The following is a 19,381-nucleotide window of genomic DNA, read 5'->3' as shown; positions in this document are numbered from 1 at the left end:
TACGTAGGAGCTCATATGATAAAAGGAACTGAATTTAAACGTGTAACATTTAATTATTAAAATTATCTTATCATAAAAATATATTCTTGCAGCTGAAAAGTACGAGGATTCATACAATGCTTACGAAACAGCTCTCGAATGGCTGGCGCCAGATGATGGACAGAAATCTCATGTTCTTGTTGCAATGGCGACAATGGCGTACAAATTCCAAGGACCAGAAGATGCGAAGACATTGCTCCTTCAGAGGTAAGTGATACTTTCATGTGACGTACCAAAAGAAAGAAAAAAAAAACTTTAATACAGAATGGTAAATTCCCTATAGTGAAAATTATTTACAAAACTAAGAAGTTAAATCCATAAAGAATTAAACTCTACACCGTTGTTTCATGGGTGAGGTCCCGGATACAATTCCCGATTGGAGAGTCTTGAAATTCGAAAGCGTTACGGTAATTCGGATTCCACCTTAAAGTGTAGACTCTCCTCTCATGTAACCTCAATGCTGAAAAGAGACGCTAAACTGTAACCAAAAAATTAACCATTCTACATCGTTCTTGCACTAAGAATCAAATCCCGAATGCTCGCGGCGTAAAGATAAAATTGATATATATATGAAACGTCATTTTAAAGAAAAATAGCAAGAAAACGTTGAAATGTCACCCTCGTAAGAAAATTTGATTTGTATATCGGTGTAAACATTGCGAAGGTGTAGTTGCAGAAATGTGCAGACTACAGGATTTGATTATTCTCCAAAATTCTGAACCTGAACAGTACTGCTAATAATTAATGATCCAGAATCACAATCATATTTGCACTTTGTTGTGGTTCATCTGCACTCCAGTCCTGATACTTAATTACTGACGCATACAGTTTCTTTTCTTCATGGTAAAATTATCTGAGCTCGGAGTTAATATAGCTTAACATTGTAAAATAATCACATTGGAATAATACTTATCACTTACGTTGTGTACGTATGGCTTGAAATGTGTAATGATGTATAGCAGAGCTGGGAAAACTTTTTTTAAGGCCATATTGACAGTGCCCACTTCCCAAGAAGGCTCCATATGATGGTTTTAAATAGACCTAATTTTTGTAGTTACCTTACAGTTATTAGTTACATTAACAAATTACTTCGCTTTTGTCGGACATCAGGATCAGTATATCAGGTTCTAGCGTGGACCAATATGTAAGGGGAAGAGTATCTGGCCATCACAATATACCTGAATTGAGATCTGACTTTTAACTGTCAAAATATTTCCTTAACCTTTCGGTTACCAAGTCTTACAAAGTAAGGCTCATTGCTGCCGGACTTTGGGTTTTAAGAAGGAAAAAAAAGTGCAATTTCGTGTAAGCATATTCAAGTGTTCGTAGCTCAGGCCCTAATTGGGCTAGACATATGAGATAAGAGGCACAATAAAAACAATAATTTAAAAAATATGATTTTCACACATTTAGCGAATCGTCGCCCTAGGGAGGGGGCGGAAAATGAAAATTTGAACTTAAGGTTAGTCGCTAATTAAATCCAGTGTCTACTTAGGAAATAAAAGCCACTTTAGTTTTAATGTTAGTGTATTATTCTCTACTGATGCTTTAGATTTTTTGTAAACCGTGCAAATGTATGGTTACTCTGAATTTTATTTCAGTCGGTAACGTTAATTTGAAAAAAAGCGTCTTCCTTAGGATTGTTCAACGTCCTTTTCCCAAAGTTGGGCTGCGCATGTATTACGCAACTGTGCATATGTTAAACGTTTATAGATAGATAAATTTTGAATCTTGTTATCGTATAACTGAAAAAACATGTTACTAAGATTTTTATAAATTTTTATTTATCTATGCAGTGCTCAGTTGAAACCCCCATCAGTGGCTGGGTTGTTTTCTCTTTGTGCCCTTGGTATGCTGCATTTTGATCTGAACCTTACGAAGTTTGTACTAAAGGAGCTTATTCCGTATCAGGACGAACCAAAATACATGACTGATATTGCTGTATTCCAAGCTTATACTACTGTTCTACAGGTAAATAATATTAACAATAATAATAATAAATTTTATATATGTGTATGTTGTTTAAGAAGTAATGTAGAGTGTGGAATACTATCGGATTTAAAAATGATTAAAAATTATTTAAATGAGGATTATGCTTATCGTTCCACTATGTTAATGAGGAAATAAGAAGGGTTAGATTATTGTTAAAAGCAATACACTTTCTTGTTACTGCCATTTATGCAGCCACGCTGACTCTATAGCTAACAGTACTGCGCCTATCAGCCTGCAGGGAGAACAATAAGTAAGTTGGAGAGTTCTTTTCAGTACTATCATTTCATGGAGAAGTTCCACAGCTGTCAGGTTTCAGGCTTTTCAGCTTATCAAGCAAATACTTCTGACACGGACACAGAACCACCTTTTATCTCCAAAGCAGCTATTTCTAAATCAATAATATTATAATCGAAGCTCAGTTTCCTAATAAGCGAAATAGGTTGTGCGCCATCATCTATGAAGAAGGCGAAGATAGTTGAAAATAATTAATAAGAATAAGAAGAAAATAATTTCTGTTCTTGTCAATTAATGTAGTTTTACATCGTGTGAATATGACTTATGACCTAATTGGCAGAGAAAATCAAACACGAGACCTCATACTTCAAAGGTAAATGCCCTGTCGTTTCAGCATCTTATTACCCATTTCAGAATTTTTACTATAGTAATATTTCGTCTTTGAACGAAAATTGAAAATTTCTTTAAAATCTTATATGTGAAAAATAGCCCAATTGGCTTTTGTTCATGAAGAAAGGGATTATAGAATAAACTTTGTCACACCCTATAATTTGAAATTCAGATAATTTAGTCTTGTAAGATCAATTTGCATTGGTGATTTGCAAACATACTAGTCGGATTTTTATATATATATATATATATTTATAACCTTTTAAGGGTAATTTGCGAAGTGCCTAGGTAGATGTTCCATATCCGTATTTTTTTGTAAAGAAAACATACACTGTCCCCTCTTTATTGCTAAGATATCTTACCTTTGATACATTTCGTTTTTACAAAACATCCACAAAAATTACGTTTTGCATTCGTAAGGGGAAAAAAAATTGTATTCAGTGTTATATCGTATATATTCAAGTTCCAAAGAGCCGTGTAGATACATGCATAGTTTGTGGGCGCGCACTTTCAAACTGGATTCTATTAATAAAGCACGTTTAGTTGGAATGGTTAGAATCTACTATTAGCTTAGCTAGTGAATGGGATGTAAACAATCCCTAGCTTCATCTACGTCAATTTTATAGATTTATAAATATGTCAGTAATCATCCTTTTCGAAATTTCTGTAATGTCTAACACATTCGGAAAACTTGCGTCTCACAAGAGGATGCATTTTCTGGGAAGACTGTAAGTGCTCTTTAACAAGGTAATAAGTAAAGGAAAATGGGTAGAACGTAAACTTGAAATAAAATTTCTGTATAAAAACCACACAACTTAAGAGAAGCACTAACAGATGTTGCGAAATCTTCGAGAGAGTTTGTTGATGCCATATTTGTAAGTACTTCTCAGTATTACCTTGTGTTCCTTTCCCTGATTTCCGATTTTGCTTGTTTATACTATCTTTTATTAAAGAAAGAAACAAAGGTTTTTGATGTCTAGAACGAAAATTTCCTTCATAAAATATACTCATGTATTATTCTCTTAGTTATTTTTGCAAAACTTTAATATCGGAGATAAATCTTTCATTTATGGCAATGATTATCGAGCTTTAAGATTTTTCTGAATAATTACATAATAAGTTTTCCGGAACAGGAGTACCCTTCACTTCTGCTCTTACACTTGCTGATTCAAATACCTTTCAAAAGAGTAATCTGGGATACTTACATTCGTTCACTATTTCTATTACTGTAAGCAATTTTAATCTTTCCTAATGGAAAACAAACCGTGAAATTATTTTTTGTCTGATGATCATAATTGACACACACGAGCTCCCTTATGACTATATGGTTACTGCATGCGTCTCTAGCATGGAAGGCACGGACTTTATTCTCGGTGGAAGTTCATTTGATTCGAATCCAACGTTCAGCTGTAGGTCCACGGTATAGCTTTGGTGTCTTGGACATTAAACTCCAAATCAGCCAGCACTACATGCACACAAAGAATTTTTCGTTTGAATTTTCTGCTTATAATAGTAGTAACAGAAATCTCTGATTAGCAGTGACTAGTATATAGTAATAGCTCGGTTCACAAGTCTTGAAGAAACATGTTGAATTTTTCTAGTTCTATTACATCTCGTAGTTATGGTACGAATTTATAGGCCTCAACGCGTAAGCTTTACATTACACGAATAGAAAAAATTGTAATTTTTTAAGATTTCTTTGCAGACTGCTGCAGTCTTTCTTCGTCTGTTCCCGGTAGATTGATAAATACAATCATCAATCGGGTTCATGCTACTGAGGAGTTCGTAGCACAGTGGCATTTTTTACACGGAAACGGAAAATATTCCTCTCTTCCATTGCACTTTGTATTTGACAGAAGAAATACTTGTACTTTATTTCAATGATCTATTGCAAGAAATAATACATCCGTAATTGTATTTCCATTGACAGCTCATTCCTCCGAGATAAGTATTTCATAGCAGCAATTTGTCATTGTAGTCGTAGTATACCTAGGTATAATGAGGTGTAGAATTTCTAATGGGAATATTTATTGTTCATTGTAATAGAAAAATGTTGAATGTAGAATTTTTTTTTCCTAATTTAAAAAAAGTGAAATTACAATTTGAAATGACATATATTATTGTTCATATTATGTACTTTAATATTTATGTAATTTTTTATTGTAATTTCAAAAAAATGAAATTGCAATTTGAAATTACGTATATTATTGTTCATATTATGTAATTTGATATTAATTTATTTCAGTTTTTAATTTCTTTATATATATGAGCTTTACAATTCTCTTTTAATTGTATATTGATAATAGATTATACATGATACAATTTAAAGAAGCGCATCTTGTTCTTTTGTCAGTAACTTCGGAACAAGAGGGCCATTTTTGAGGTATATGTTAGTAACATATTGAGAATTAAAATCTTTCTGAACCAAAGAAAGGAATTGTTTTGAAATTAGTCTATACGTTCCGAAGTTCCTGATAAAAAGAACAAGAAGAGGAAGTTATGCAGTTTTACTGACAGTTGTCTAATTAATATGATTTTTCATAGGGTGAAGCTAGTTTGGCTCTAAGGCAGCTTAGTAATGTGGTTCATAGGCATCCAGGTCAGCCATCACTTTGGTTGTCTTTAGCCCTACTTATACTGGATCTTCATTCGGAGAGTAAACCTTCAGCAGGTGGCAATTGTGCTCAAATTGCTATGACTTTAGGAAGAAGTTTAATGGATATATCAAAGGTAGAATTTTAACATTTTCTTTATTTGTTTAATTCAGTGTTTGAGGCAATATTTACACTTTTTGTTGAAGTTAAAATGTGTTGACTGAACATAGTTGTACTTTCTTAAGTATACGTTTGGACTTCGGTTACAGGATAATGTAGAGCAGACACTTCTGACAGATATGTTGGAGAGTGTTGTCTCAAATAGAAGCCCAGGTTTTATTTTATTTATTTATTTATTTATTTATTTATTTATTTATTTATTTTCACTCCTTTCTCCAGGCTGTTTTATCATTTCGTATCATTTTGAGAGTTCCGAGTCGAAATATTTGAATTGGTTTCTATAAGTAGTAGACATGAAGTACATTAAATCAATTACTCTAATGAAGAGAAGGAACACGGTTTAATAGGAAAGGTAAGTTCCATCACACTAACCTCTTCACTCAACTTGGCCGTTTAACTTTCGTTATTAGGAAAAACATCCATTTTTATTCCTCCTAAAACAGATGAATAGAGACGACGACTCATACACTGATAATATATTCCACGATTAACTGCAAATGCTGGAAACCATGAATACGAGCAAAGATCTGCTGAGTCCATATATGCGCCGTGTTTTCTTATGTAAATAATGTTTTACCGAAAGTTTATAATAAATTAGCTTTTCCGTGAATAAAACGCACTCTTAGCTCTTCAAAGTGCGCGTATTATATAAACTATGTAATATTACATTGTACAGAGAAATAAATATATACAATATTTGCTCTTAACAATGCGTGTCTTATATATCGTGTATAATTTTATCTTGTATCGGGAAATGATCATTATGTAACAATCATGAATTCAGCATTTTCTGAAATGCTTAAATTCCTTCAAACAGTAATTTAAATATGATTATCAACCCTATATAACAATACATATTAAGAAAATGGGTTACATCAACATCAACGTTGTGATTCCAGTTGCTGAATTGAAACAGTCGTGTCTAGTTCAGGAATCAAATTTTGATGAAATGTGTGGTGGAAGAGGGGGAGATCGATCAAATGTTATCTTGACGCTAAAGGGTAGCTTATTCCTATCCCAGTAAATAACCTTAGTACATTAGATATTAAATGAATGGAGGATATATATATATATGAAAGATACTTAGGGGGACAAACAGAACTAAGCAACCAATACCAATTAAATGATCCACATCTCCGAAGTATATCATTCTGTTAAAATTATTACTACGAACTTTGTATTTTTATATATCGTAGCTGCGTTTCTAAAAACCGCTTTGTGCAGAAGTGGCAACTTTCCAGGAGAGTTAAAAAAACATTCTCATAATTTACATTATTGACAAGTGTAATTTTGTTTTTCCTAATACTAGAAAACTATTAAGAATTTACATAATAGGAATATAAGAAAAGATGCAACACGACTTTCTACTCATATTGCAGTAAATAACTCGTGTTTTATTAGAATGTCACATGTGAATTTTTGAGGCACAGGGACTATTTATAAGTACTTCTGACCGATGGCGTAACTGAACGATTGGTGAGGTGTCCGCAGTTCCCCCAATAAAATATATTTTTCTTTACTTGAAAACCTTTTAGAACAGTGGTTCCCAACCCTATTTATCTGCCCTCTCCCCTTTCGTAATTTCTGCATACTTAATGCCTTCATTCCCCGTTCATTGTCATACGTACCTTACATCTAATCCGTTTTGTGATTTAGGATGCCGCATTGAATTCTCAAATCTTCAATAATAATAATAATAATAATAATAATAATAATAATAATAATAATAATAATCTAACTTTTTTTTTTATTTCCAGCAAGATTTCTCCATACCCGTGTTGCACATATTTATTTTACCAGCGTTGTTTTTTACGAAACCACAGTTCTTACTCAAGTTACTTTGTATATTATTTAATTTCACGCGCCTTTTTATTATAGCATTCGTAACATTTGTAATTACGAGTGTCGTTTATTTCTGTTAGAAGTTGGCGTCCCCAGGTTGTGAATCACTGTTTTAGACATCCTTTATAGTGTTACGATCGAGGGAGGGAGGAAGGAGGAAAACTTCTTCCTAGATAGTAACTTTTCGAAAATACATTAGTTTGGTACTGTTTATTGTTTTTCGTATCTATTTTCGACACTGGATTCTCTTTCATATTCTGACAGTTTCGAGATATTTGGTGGCCTAGAGCAGACGGATTCATTGAGTTACAAATCCCCTTTGTTCTTTTCATGTGTTCAAAGTAGTTTCCTTCCAGAAATTTCTAACATGACGATAGGATTCATGCTGAAATAATAAAAATAATAATCATGGCTTAATGTTCTTATCTTAACTTTGCTGCTTACTAATCCACCCTTATTCACAGACTGAATGTAGCGTGTTCGTAAATTCGCAACTAATGACTGTTTTTATGTTTTACTACTTGGAAGGCTAGACGAGCGTTGATATTCTAAGTGTGTTCCGCAATATAGGATCTTATCTATGTCCATTGGAATAGGTAGAAGAAATATAAGAATAAAGAATGTATCGTATCACTTCGAAAGCAATTATCGTGTTGAAATTGGAGTATTAAATCATGGTGAACTCATAGTAAACTGATTTAGATAATAACTACATGTAATTGCAGACATAATTATAGTTACATATTATTTATAGAATACGAACTATTACATTAATAAGTAGTAAATACTGCATTAGAAATACGTATATTACAGTCCATAATATTTTTACTGCAAAGTACCTTGCATCTCTTAAGCTGGTCAGTTGTTTGTAATACCGATTGGTCATAACCAGATTTTACTGTACACTTTTCCCCCCACATTACCTTTTGGATCATATCCACCAATCACAAGACATCCAGAAAGTCATCTAGGTTCATCATGACTAAAGAGGAAGTTTCTTGTCGCATCGAGTCATTAGCCTTTATAATCTGTGTATTATTCTCTCTCTCCTTATTAGCAGATATTTTTCTAATTCCAGTAGATAGAACAACAGCAAACTCATACATATTGTATTTCGAAACTAAGCTGAATTCATGTTCATTCGTTTGAAAGTAAGCTAGCTTATCACGAAGTTCATCAAAATGGAGTGCATGTGTTTACAGTCTTCTTTGCGTCTTGCCTCCTTTTTTACCACTCAAGAAGGACATAGCTGTAACAAGTGCTGAAATAATAACAGAATTTGTAGAAACATTGGGGTAAAGCATTTGTGTCTCATATTATTGGAAACCATTACTCCGTGAATATTCTCTATAGATTGTTTAGAGACAATCATATAGAACGAAAATGTTACAAGGAACAAGATGATCTTAATCTAAGCTACTTGTAGTATTAAAAATTTCAATATAAAACTAAAAATTGGAGAGTGCGTGCTAGTGCCTAATTCGTGTATTTTTTGCGTATGGTCCTGTTTCCGATTCCCATTGGGGGTATATTTGCCTCAGACACAAGTTCGAGAAGTTCGGATCCAAGTAGAATAGCAGTTTCCCGTTTCATACAGCCTGAGTGGTTGCCGTATACACTCGAACCTAAGACGCATTCCCCAATTCTAAACTTCAAAAGTTGTGCCAATTCCTTGTATTCAATTTCAGGAATACATCCTGGATATTCAATGAAGCAACTAAGAATTTGTAAGTACAAATTAAATCATACAAGTTTATTTGTTCAAACTAAACATTTAATTGTCAAGATTATAAAGAGAATCAAGGAACTATTCTGTATGATGTTACAGCGTGAACAGAAAACATCCTGCTTAAGCACTTTCACTGTCTGAACACAAACTTTCATTATCACTTTGTATGCGATTCCAAGACGCAACCTCCATTTTATACTTTAAATTTTGGCAGAAAAAGTGCATCTTAGCTCGAGTATATATGGTAAAAGACACTTTAAATTCAAATCAATCCCATTTTAATCGAGGCACTTGTTTTGAAAAAAATGACCTTGCATGCCCATTGTATATGCAAAAATAAGCCACTTAATTTCCACATTTCTAGTACTATTTGTTCCTTAGATTACGTTAAGGAGGAAGATCTTTATGTGGTGGTCTGAAAATTTTCATTATTATTATTTAATACTTTCAGGTGACATCTTTAGTGAGTCTAAGTCATCTACTGTCTGGATTGGCTCTACCTAGTCTTCGGTCATCGCAGAAGGCCGTTCACCTGTTTCCAGACATTCCAGAAAACTGGGTTGTTTTGATTGCATCTTATTTGCCGTGGTGTGTGGCACAGTGTTCAGTGGAAGGTATCTTGTGGTTAAAGAAATTAATCGGTCATGTACGAAGAAGATTAGAAGCGACAAGACAGATGGGACAGTGGTTAAGCAATTATGAGCGCAAAGTAACACGTGTTTTAGATGACTATAAGAGGAAAGGAGCTGTATCTGCTTAAAAGTCTGAATCAAATAAATTAATGTTTTTGAAAATTTCAATTTATTTCTATACATAATCGGATAATCGTGATGCAACATTTAATGCCAAGTGTGTGGTATTCGAGCAGAGATACACTGTTGACCATTATCTTTTGATAATGCATTCTTATTTTTGTTAAGATTAAATAAAAGAATGTAAATGTTAAAGTATGCAGTTTCAGAAGACCCTATTAATTTTTCTGTAAAAAGTTTATAAAATGACACAAAGGTAATTAATAATTAGATACTTTGAAAAGTGTAAATTAATAAATAGCTAAAGCTACATAACGTAGTTTTTACCACTTCTCCGACATCTTAAACCAGTGACATAAGTAGAAATATTTCCCAAAGGATGAAGGAGAGTTTGTAATGATTTTCTTCTTCAGATTTCAAAACTAACTTTTTCATGGGTGACATTGTCTTTCATATATATATATATATATATATATATATATATATATATAGAGAGAGAGAGAGAGAGAGAGAGAGAGAGATTGATAGATAGATAGATAGATAATATGAAATATGAGTATGATATTACTGTACGCTTTGCATATTGAATACTCTAATTAAGAGAAGACATGAATCCTTATAAGAGCCCTTTCTGTACCTCTCTCCTATACTTTCCAATATACTTCAAAATATTAACCACTTCGCAATTTCATGCGCCATTTAGTGATTGCATTTGCAGCAATATAATTGCACAAAATTTATATTCGATTAGTAAGATTGAGAATCTACCACTTTTTGAAACAACATTATTTGAAATGTAGAAGAACTACACGAGTAAACAGTTTGTGATGATGTTCTTTGTACAGTATTGGAATTCCAATTAACGATGGTGGTAGTACAAGTAGCTTATGTGAAAAGTTGGGTACTAAAGCATCCTTTACTATAGCTCGTTTGGTTGACAGAAATATTTCGAAGAGTACCATGGACAAGACATTTCCAACTAGCTAGTGTATGACGTGGGAATGTGGCTTTATTTACAATCAAAGAAATTGCAGTGAGAAACACGTTGAAGAAAATAGAAGAGGAGATGCGATAGAAAAATGGAATAAACAGGTGATAGCAGTGTATGTGCAGTGATAGATCCTCAAGTGGTATGCCTCAAGACTATCGACTACGCTATCCATGTCCTTGTTTTCGTGTCATCACTATCTTCTTACCAACGTTTGATTTTCTGCCTATTCCTTCATATGTGAATGTGATTACTGAGAAGAAAAGCAGCAAAATGTGACATTACAGAGCTGGTAGTTGGAAATTACTGATACAGACCAAGAATAATAATTTAAAATTCTATTTTCATTTCAAAAAGTGTTAAAATACCTAACATTGCTCTTAGGAGAAGGAAGAATGTCAGAATTCAGAACCCAATTTTGCATAATCATATGAATGTATGGAAACTTTCAAACCGTTGGATTGACCGAAGCTCGAAAACAGGTTTGTGTCAGTTGGTATAAAAAAATGCTCAAAAAATTCAACCGAAAGTAGTCAAATTTAGTGTACTACATAGTTACAAGGGACGAGACTTGGATCTATTCATACAAACGCGTTATGAGTGCTGCCAAGCAAATAATTGCTTGTTTCTTCAGTTACACCAGACATGTGCCAACCGTAGCTCAAGAAAATTGAAAGACTGTGAATGTTGAATGGTAGATTAAAAATTGTTTGCCAGAGGCCATCAATGCATTGCGTAAAGCAAACCCAAATCGTCGCAAAAATAAGATGTGTGGTGAGCGAATTGTGTCACCTAAAGCAGCTGTTGACGCATTCCGAACAGCGGTTTCGGAAGTACTTCTTCAACTGCTGTGGAAAATAAACGAAGAGCCTGGAACAAACAAAGATTTGAACAAAGAAGGGTATATTCTTCCGAATATTATAATACCGGAAAACTAACTCCACTGTAAATAGTAGTTTCCAGAAGCCTTTCCAGCAGTCCTCGTAATATGCGATTAGTGTGCATAATAGACAGCGAAATATTTACACAGACTGGGGTAATGCTCAAGCTAGCCAATAAGTCAACAGTTTATATAATTCCGTACACCTTACAGTATTTTTAACACATTGGCTGCTGGACATGAAACTCGCAAGGTCATGTACTAGGTCGAGGCCTTTTTCAGGTACACTGTCTGCAATATGTGTATCAATTTTATGCACATGACCTGCCAAGGAAGTCACCTTGTGTATCAATATGATACACATGGCAGCCAATGTGTTAGATCAGTCAATTTAATAGAAAAATACTGATATGTATAGACAACTTACAAAAATTATATAACATTCAAATAGAATATCCGTCATTGTGATTTCTGCGTAAACTATTTTAAATTCATAGTTGCCAAGGCAAAAAATTTGAGTTCTTAAATATTTATTTATCGCAAGCACAATTCAAAATGTGTAGGTTTTGTATCGATTCTTTTTCACTTATTGAAAGGAGTGTTTACTTATTAAAACACTTATTCGAAGTGTTTTATATCACGTGTGAACACAGAAAGGAAACTTAGATATGCAATGGGATGCTATGATCACAAATTACATAACAGAAAACAAACCATCTTATGCATATATTGTTACTAAATTACATGTATTTTTTTGTACCGGAGCTGAAAATCACTAGAAAGAAAAATCTACCATTGTGTTAACAACTATGAAATCAAAGTAATGTACGTAGGAATCACAATACCCCAAACTCAGTTATACATGTCATATCGTGTTCAGTTTTGAGTGTTTAATTAACGATATTTTAAGTGCTTGACTTACTGAGTTCTGTCATATATCTTTTTCTTGTGTATGTGTATACGCGCGCCCATATAGTTGATTTTAAAAGCTAACGTGCAGTGATTAATAAAAATGAGCGACTTACAAGCTTACTTGACGATTATCACAGTTTGTGTACCTATTTGGTCTAGGAATTAATTCGTGCGGGTGGACAAGAGATGGCGCAACGAACGGAGCGTCCCACAGTTCCGTGTATCCACACATGTGTTGCAAACCCCTGTCATCGCGTATCGTTCGTAGTATAGGGCAGTGGATTAAAGCGTCAACAACACCAGTTTGTAGTTAAGTGAACATGGCGCAATTTGTGCCTGATAAAGTGTTTTTGCGGGGTGTCCTGCTGCATTACTTTAACATGCAGAAAAGTGCGACTGAAAGTCATCGTATTTTGGTGGAAGTGTATGATGACCATGCTCTAGCTGAGCGAACGTGTCAGAAGTGGTTTGCACGGTTTAGAAGTGGTGATTTCGGCTTGGCAGACCAAGAGCGAGCTGGACAGCCAAAAAAATTTCAAGACGAAGAATTGACAGCATTGCTCGAGCAGGATTCGTGTCAAACGCAGGAACAACTTGCAGCAGCATTAGGCGTTGATCAAACAACAGTCTCCAAACGCTTGAAAGCCATGGGAATGATTCAAAAGATGTCACATTGGGTTCCACATGAATTGAAAGACAGAGACGTTGAAAGACGAAAAACCATTTGCGAATTGCTGCTTCAACGACAGAGCAGAAAGGGGTTTCTGCATCGAATTATTACGGGTGATGAGAAGTGGATCCATTACGAGAACCCTAAACGAAAAAAGGCCCGGGTAAAACCAGGTGAACCAGGTCCATCACAACCAAAACGAGATATTCACTGTGCAAAGGTTATGCTGTGCATATGGTGGGATATGGAAGGTGTGGTGTACTATGAGCTGCTGCAACCGGGTGAAACTATGAATGGAGAACGTTATCGACGACAATTAATGCGTTTGAAGCAAGCTCTGGCCAGAACACGACCAGAATGGGAGAACAGACATGATAAACTTATTGTTCAACATGATAACGCTCGCCCACATGTCGCAAAACCGGTCAAAACCTATTTAGAAAATGTCGGATGGGAAGTTTTACCCCACCCGCCGTATTCACCAGACGTTGCTCCTTCGGACTACTACTTGTTCGATTGCATGAACAACGATTTGATTGGACAGCGGTTTACTTCTTCAGAAGATATCGAAACATGGGTCTCTGACTGGATCGCTTCCAAGGATGAGGACTTCTTTCGCCACGGAATCCGTACATTGCCTGACAGATGGGCGAAAGTGGTGGCTAGCGATGGACAATATTTTTCTTAAGGTATTTATGTATTTTGTGTTTGTACTACAGCTTCAATGTGTGCGTACCAACCGCACGAATTAATTCCTAGACCAAATATAATGTAAGAATAAGGATGTAAATAAGCAACCAATGTCATCTGAGAATGAGGTGCGTTTCTACTTCAAAATATCGCAGATTTAACTATATGTTTGATAGTTTTAAGAACGAATGGCAAACTTAAAATAATATCAAAGGAATTTGCAAGGGGTCTCACTTTGTATCCTGGACACGAGAATCATAATATACGATTTGAGGACTTCTCTGCTTCTCTTTTCAACATATCATCTTCCTCTACACTACAAACTAAAACATGGTTATAGGTTCTATCCGTCCGTATAAACTCATGCTTCAAAATGAAACCTGTAATGAGGGAAAAAGTTCTTTGTTTGTCTCGAAGTTTCTAGATACTCACACAAGAGAGCAGGTTTGCGGGATTTAACCCCTCTCGAGCATACATTATGAAAACAAACATTTACTCTATTAGGATTATATATATTCACGCGTGTCCTGAAACGATATAAGATTGAGTGCTTGAACCCTACTTAACGAAATTTTGTGTGCGCCACTGCTTACACACACACTTTTTTTCTGGCATGTTTACAAAGTATTTGATCTGTGAGAAGCTCAGTAAATTGGATCCCTCTCATACATTCTCATCATTTCTTCAGAATAAGCAGTTTCACGGTCTGAAAATCAGCTATTGCTATATATGCTTAGATGAAAATCAATTAGGATCCTTCGCTCAATAAAGATTTCCAGAGTAATTGCCAAATCGACAAGAAGGGTAGACACTGGTAGAGGTTTGTGTTTTTATAAAGTTCATGAATTACATAAGATTCCTTCAGCAAGAGTGAACCTCAGTCTTGGATCTAGCTGTAAAGGAAGACAATCTTTCAACCTTGGATAGATGAATATGTATGTAAGGACCACTCTGTTCCACAAAAGAGGAATGGGAGAAATGTTATTTGCTCTAGTGTCTTTTTAGTTAAGATAGCGTGGAGAAGTTTTGCAATAACGTTCCTACTTGTTCTATTTAGGTGTTGTTTGTGACTTGTGAAACGTTGCATTTTTTTATCTTATTATTTCCTTTCACTTCCTACATTTCGTTTCAGAGTGGAAAGTAGTGATGAAACGGTCTTCTTTCCTTCATTATGGGTGACATCATTTGACCCACTTATAATAGTTATACTGTCAGAAGGACTCTTACATTGATCAATATCTTTCATCATTTCTAGCACTAGATTTGACCAGTGTTGAATTCAGACATTTTCACCCGGGAGGAATGTCAACTTCTCGGGGGGGGGGAGGGGTTGTTTTTCTGTATTTTTGCAAGAAAGCAGCGTATTTAACAATTCCATTCACATGCACATCTTACCTAATATTGACAAGGTACATTCGCGAAGTGTCCCCTCGGGATTCGTCTAAAATTGATTTAAATGCAAAGTTTTCCGCGGCCCAAAGTGTATTGTACTAATTTTAGCGGCCCATACGGGTAATTTGCATATTTATGGGCCTTCATATATCCGGAATTCATACACTACTATAACGCTTGGTCACAAAATTGCTTTTAGTTTCTTTAGATGTAACTGAATATGAATGTGGGCACATACAAAACAAATTGGATCAAGTACTGCTTCTCTCACAGGTCTTATCCACACCGGCCGCCATCTTGGATCCGCCATATTGGATTCAACTTTCGGTTTTTCAAATGGGAATAGGTGCATGTGATACACCAAATTCATACAAAATTTCCTCGGAAATTCATTGGTGTAGTGAGATTTGCGGTAGCTTGTACCATTTGCAAGATATTGCATGTTAAATGTGAGGCACGTCACAAATTCAACCATTAAAAAGTTGTGCAGGGCCTCGTATGAATATGTGATCTTTTACGTGATTCATTGTTGACGAAATGTCTTCTGAACGTACATACATACAGACACACAGACGTAAATAGGATATGGTAGATCTTCACCAAAATCTGGTCGTATCTAGATTTACTCGTACATTAGGCATTATGTTTGTAATACAATACTTCCTTGTTCGTAGAATAACATGGAAGTAATAACAGTCACTCACAGAAATGTTGTACGATTATGATACCAATGTTGTAGAGAGTTTGTTTATACCTACAGTATTTTCCAGTTAGAAATTGTTTTGATTTGTGAACATCAAAAACGTAAGCGAACTCTCATTACTCTGTAATGTCTATTCGCGAAGTGCCTAGAGGGATTTAACATGTAATATCTCGCAAATGGTACAAGCTACCGTAAAACTTACTACACCAATGAATTTCCGAGAAAATTTTATATGAATTTGATGTATCACATGCACCTATTCCCATTTGAAAAACGAAAGTTGAACTCAATATTGCGGATCCAAGATGGAGGCCGGTGTGGATAACACGTGCCAGAGAAGCAGTACTTGATCCTATTTGTTTTCCATATGCCCACATTCATGTTCAGTTACATCTAAAGAAACTAAAAGCAATTTTGTGACCGAGCGTTATAGTAGTGTGTGATTGAATTCCGGGTATATGAAGGCTCATAAATATGCAAATTACCCATATGGGCTGCTAAAATTAGTACAATACACATTAGGCCATGGAGAACTTTGCATTTAAATCAGTTTTATATGAATCCCGAGGGGACACTTCGCAAATGTACCTTGTGAGACTAATTGCTGATAAATATTCTATGTGAGATTACAATTGAAAAAAAAAACATCCTTTAATTGTATCTAAAACATTAAATAAAGACTGACAAAAATATTTTAGACTAAACTTTAACTGCTATTTACAGTAGCTATTTTTGTTATTATTTCCTATATTCAGTAGTTACTGTTTGTTACTAATGTAGAAGTTTTTAAAAAGATTTAAATTAACTCAAATATTTTTTGTCCTAAAACAAACATACATAGGAATATCTTAACAAAAAGTTATCATTCTTTCTCACACTTCTGATTCTAATTCAAGCATATTAGCCTTGGTTTCTTCATTGCATACACATTAATAGTTTAGTTTACGAGATCTTCAGTAGGATTAGTGCCGTGTCGTGGAAAATCAGCGCTTGGCGCGAGTGTATACGAAGGCACCCCCGTGTGAGGTCGACGGACCAGCCGCAAAAGGTAAGAAAATTTTTAAAAAGTAAACCCTGCTTTTCCTTGATTTTGAGCATTTTCATTACTTTTTTCCTTTCATTTTATATATGTGCACATGCCCACATTGCACTTACTTCGGCGTCCGGGGCCGTCGCCCCGCTTGCCTCTCCCACATGGCACGGCATTGAGCAGGATCTTCATCACCTTCAATAGCAATCTTTCACTTATATACTACTATTATATTGCTAAATTCTATATAAATTTCTAACCCAGGAAGGATAACTGTTCCTCCCTGATCCCTCTAAATGACGCCCTCTGAATCTCACCCTTTAACTGACTTATTTTTAATTAAAGAAAAGTGTGTTTACTTTAACAATCGTAAAACACATTACGTCTGTTACTTCCGATGCGAGAAATGGGATTTAGGCGCTCTATTTCAGATAATACAAGAACTGTACATTTTCAAGGACTGAAGTCTGCTGACATCAGAGATCATATAGAATGATCGAAAGATTTTCTCTATCTTTCCTTTCCTATCTCAATCTGTGCTAGTGCTACCTACTAATATATAATATAGGGCGAGAGTATAGTACCTACTAAAATACAAACCTTTCTTCAACAGTTAACAATTTCATGTTCTGCCAAACTCGGCCATAGCGTTAAGAAATACAAGTTTTATTCACTATTTGGTATCCTATCTTAGATGTTACATGTTTAATATTTATACAGAATGGGTCTGCGTCATTTATATGTATACTGAGAGATCGGATCTCGTCTGCACGTGCACGGGAAGAAAAGCAAATAATTGGGTGAAGTAATTTCTACATTTTGTGACTGAAATTTTTTGTTTCTCCGGGGGGGGATTCCCCCCGGGCTACCCCTTGAATTCATCCCTGGATTTGACGTACCAAATTACAGATACTGATAGTTTCTTAAACTGATTTGGTTAAACTTTTACCATGATTATCGGCATAAACACACAATACGTTTCTTTGTTCTGGATTATTTTTGGCGCACAACTAGAAAGAATTATTGAAAAAATATAATTCTTTCACTAATTTCCTAGTCGCCTAGAAGGTTTCCGTTGGGCAATATGAAAATCTCTCTTGGCATAGATAAAATTCAAGGGGGCACCAGAAACAATTATTGAAAATTTACAATTCTTTTATGCTTATAAATACGGCTTCCGGATGTATAACATAAAAACTCATGTGAAAAATTACAAACCTACCTGTGCTAGGTGGCCACTGAAAAGCACGAATGCTAACTAACCGAGTCAGGGTAGAACTCGTGCAGTAGTGCGAGGATGCATTTGAAGGGAGCAGGCGCGTCAGCAATGGTGCGTATGGGCGTACACGAGGGTAGTGAAAAGAAGTGGCTTTTGACAATAATACGAGTTTCAATAGTACTTGTCATGGTTTCATAAACGAATTGATATCTAGAGAAAAACTGTTACTTTGTTGCCACATCACGAGTATGCCGCTAAGGAGTCCTCTATAACTCTATCGTTTCTAATGAAAAGTAGTTATAGAGGACACTGCCAATTCGTTTCTTATTTTGAACAGAGTATAATAATGCTCCACTCATCACCTAGTAGTATTGATGTTACTTTGCTGCACTTTTGAGTCCCTGGCTTAGAGATGTTCCAGGGATGCATAGAGGTATCCCCTCTAAAATTTGGCAATGAGTACGTTGCCTCACCTTACAAGGGGTGTATAGGACGGAACATATACCTATAGACGTTTGGAGGTCCATCCCGTTCCCTTTTACGGGTATAAAATTATCAAAAACTCAAATTTTATAGGTTTTTACATAATGTATGATATACATATGTTATTACGTTGTGAAAGTGTATAGAGGTCTATTGTCTTTCATAGGACATAGGTACATTAAGGCACCTCTGAGATGTGTAGGCCCAACCTTAAATTAAGGAAATTAGCAAAATTTTAAATTTTGTTATGGTAACTTAAGATCATGGTGTATATATATTCCTATAAATTTGGATGATCGATCTCGTTCCCTTTCATGGGTAAAAAATTGACAAAAATGTAAATTTGGAAGTTTATTGTTCTCAAAGATCTTCGTGGATGCTTGCTTGTTTGTTACGTTATGGATAGTTATATCCAAAATGATTGTTTATTACGTTATGGATAGTTATAGGGCACCCATTTTCTTTTGTCGAACATGAGTATATTGTTGCAATCCTCGAAAGTTTCGGGAGGCGTGTAAAGCATCACCATTAAATTTGGGATATTGGCATGAAAATTTGTTATAGGACTATGATAAAGTGTGATTGGTTCGTCTTGTTCCCTTTTTTATGAGTTCAATATTGCCAAAAAATATTTTTTGGAGTTCTTTCGTTCTAATTTATCC

The 19,381-nt window shown here is 35.0% G+C and overlaps 1 protein-coding gene across 1 annotated transcript in view; it reads left to right on the top strand.

Moving 5' to 3' along the window:
• Positions 1–9,794, top strand: part of LOC145675441 (tetratricopeptide repeat protein 37) — an 88,544-nt gene extending 78,750 nt beyond the window's left edge. The window contains exons 17-20 of the mRNA XM_081745864.1: positions 93–246; positions 1,836–2,010; positions 5,200–5,385; positions 9,452–9,794. Of these exons, the coding sequence (XP_081601990.1) occupies positions 93–246; positions 1,836–2,010; positions 5,200–5,385; positions 9,452–9,760 (824 nt within the window). The 3' untranslated portion in view covers positions 9,761–9,794. The remainder of the gene's footprint in view (positions 1–92; positions 247–1,835; positions 2,011–5,199; positions 5,386–9,451) is intronic.
• Positions 9,795–19,381: the final 9,587 nt, after the last annotated feature.

Source organism: Thermobia domestica, chromosome 2 (assembly GCF_964235325.1).
Source record: "Thermobia domestica chromosome 2, izTheDome1.hap1.1, whole genome shotgun sequence".
Taxonomy (NCBI): Eukaryota; Metazoa; Arthropoda; class Insecta; order Zygentoma; family Lepismatidae; genus Thermobia; species Thermobia domestica.
Note: the sequence above shows the minus strand (reverse complement) of the source record. Positions and strands in the feature narration are given on the sequence as shown.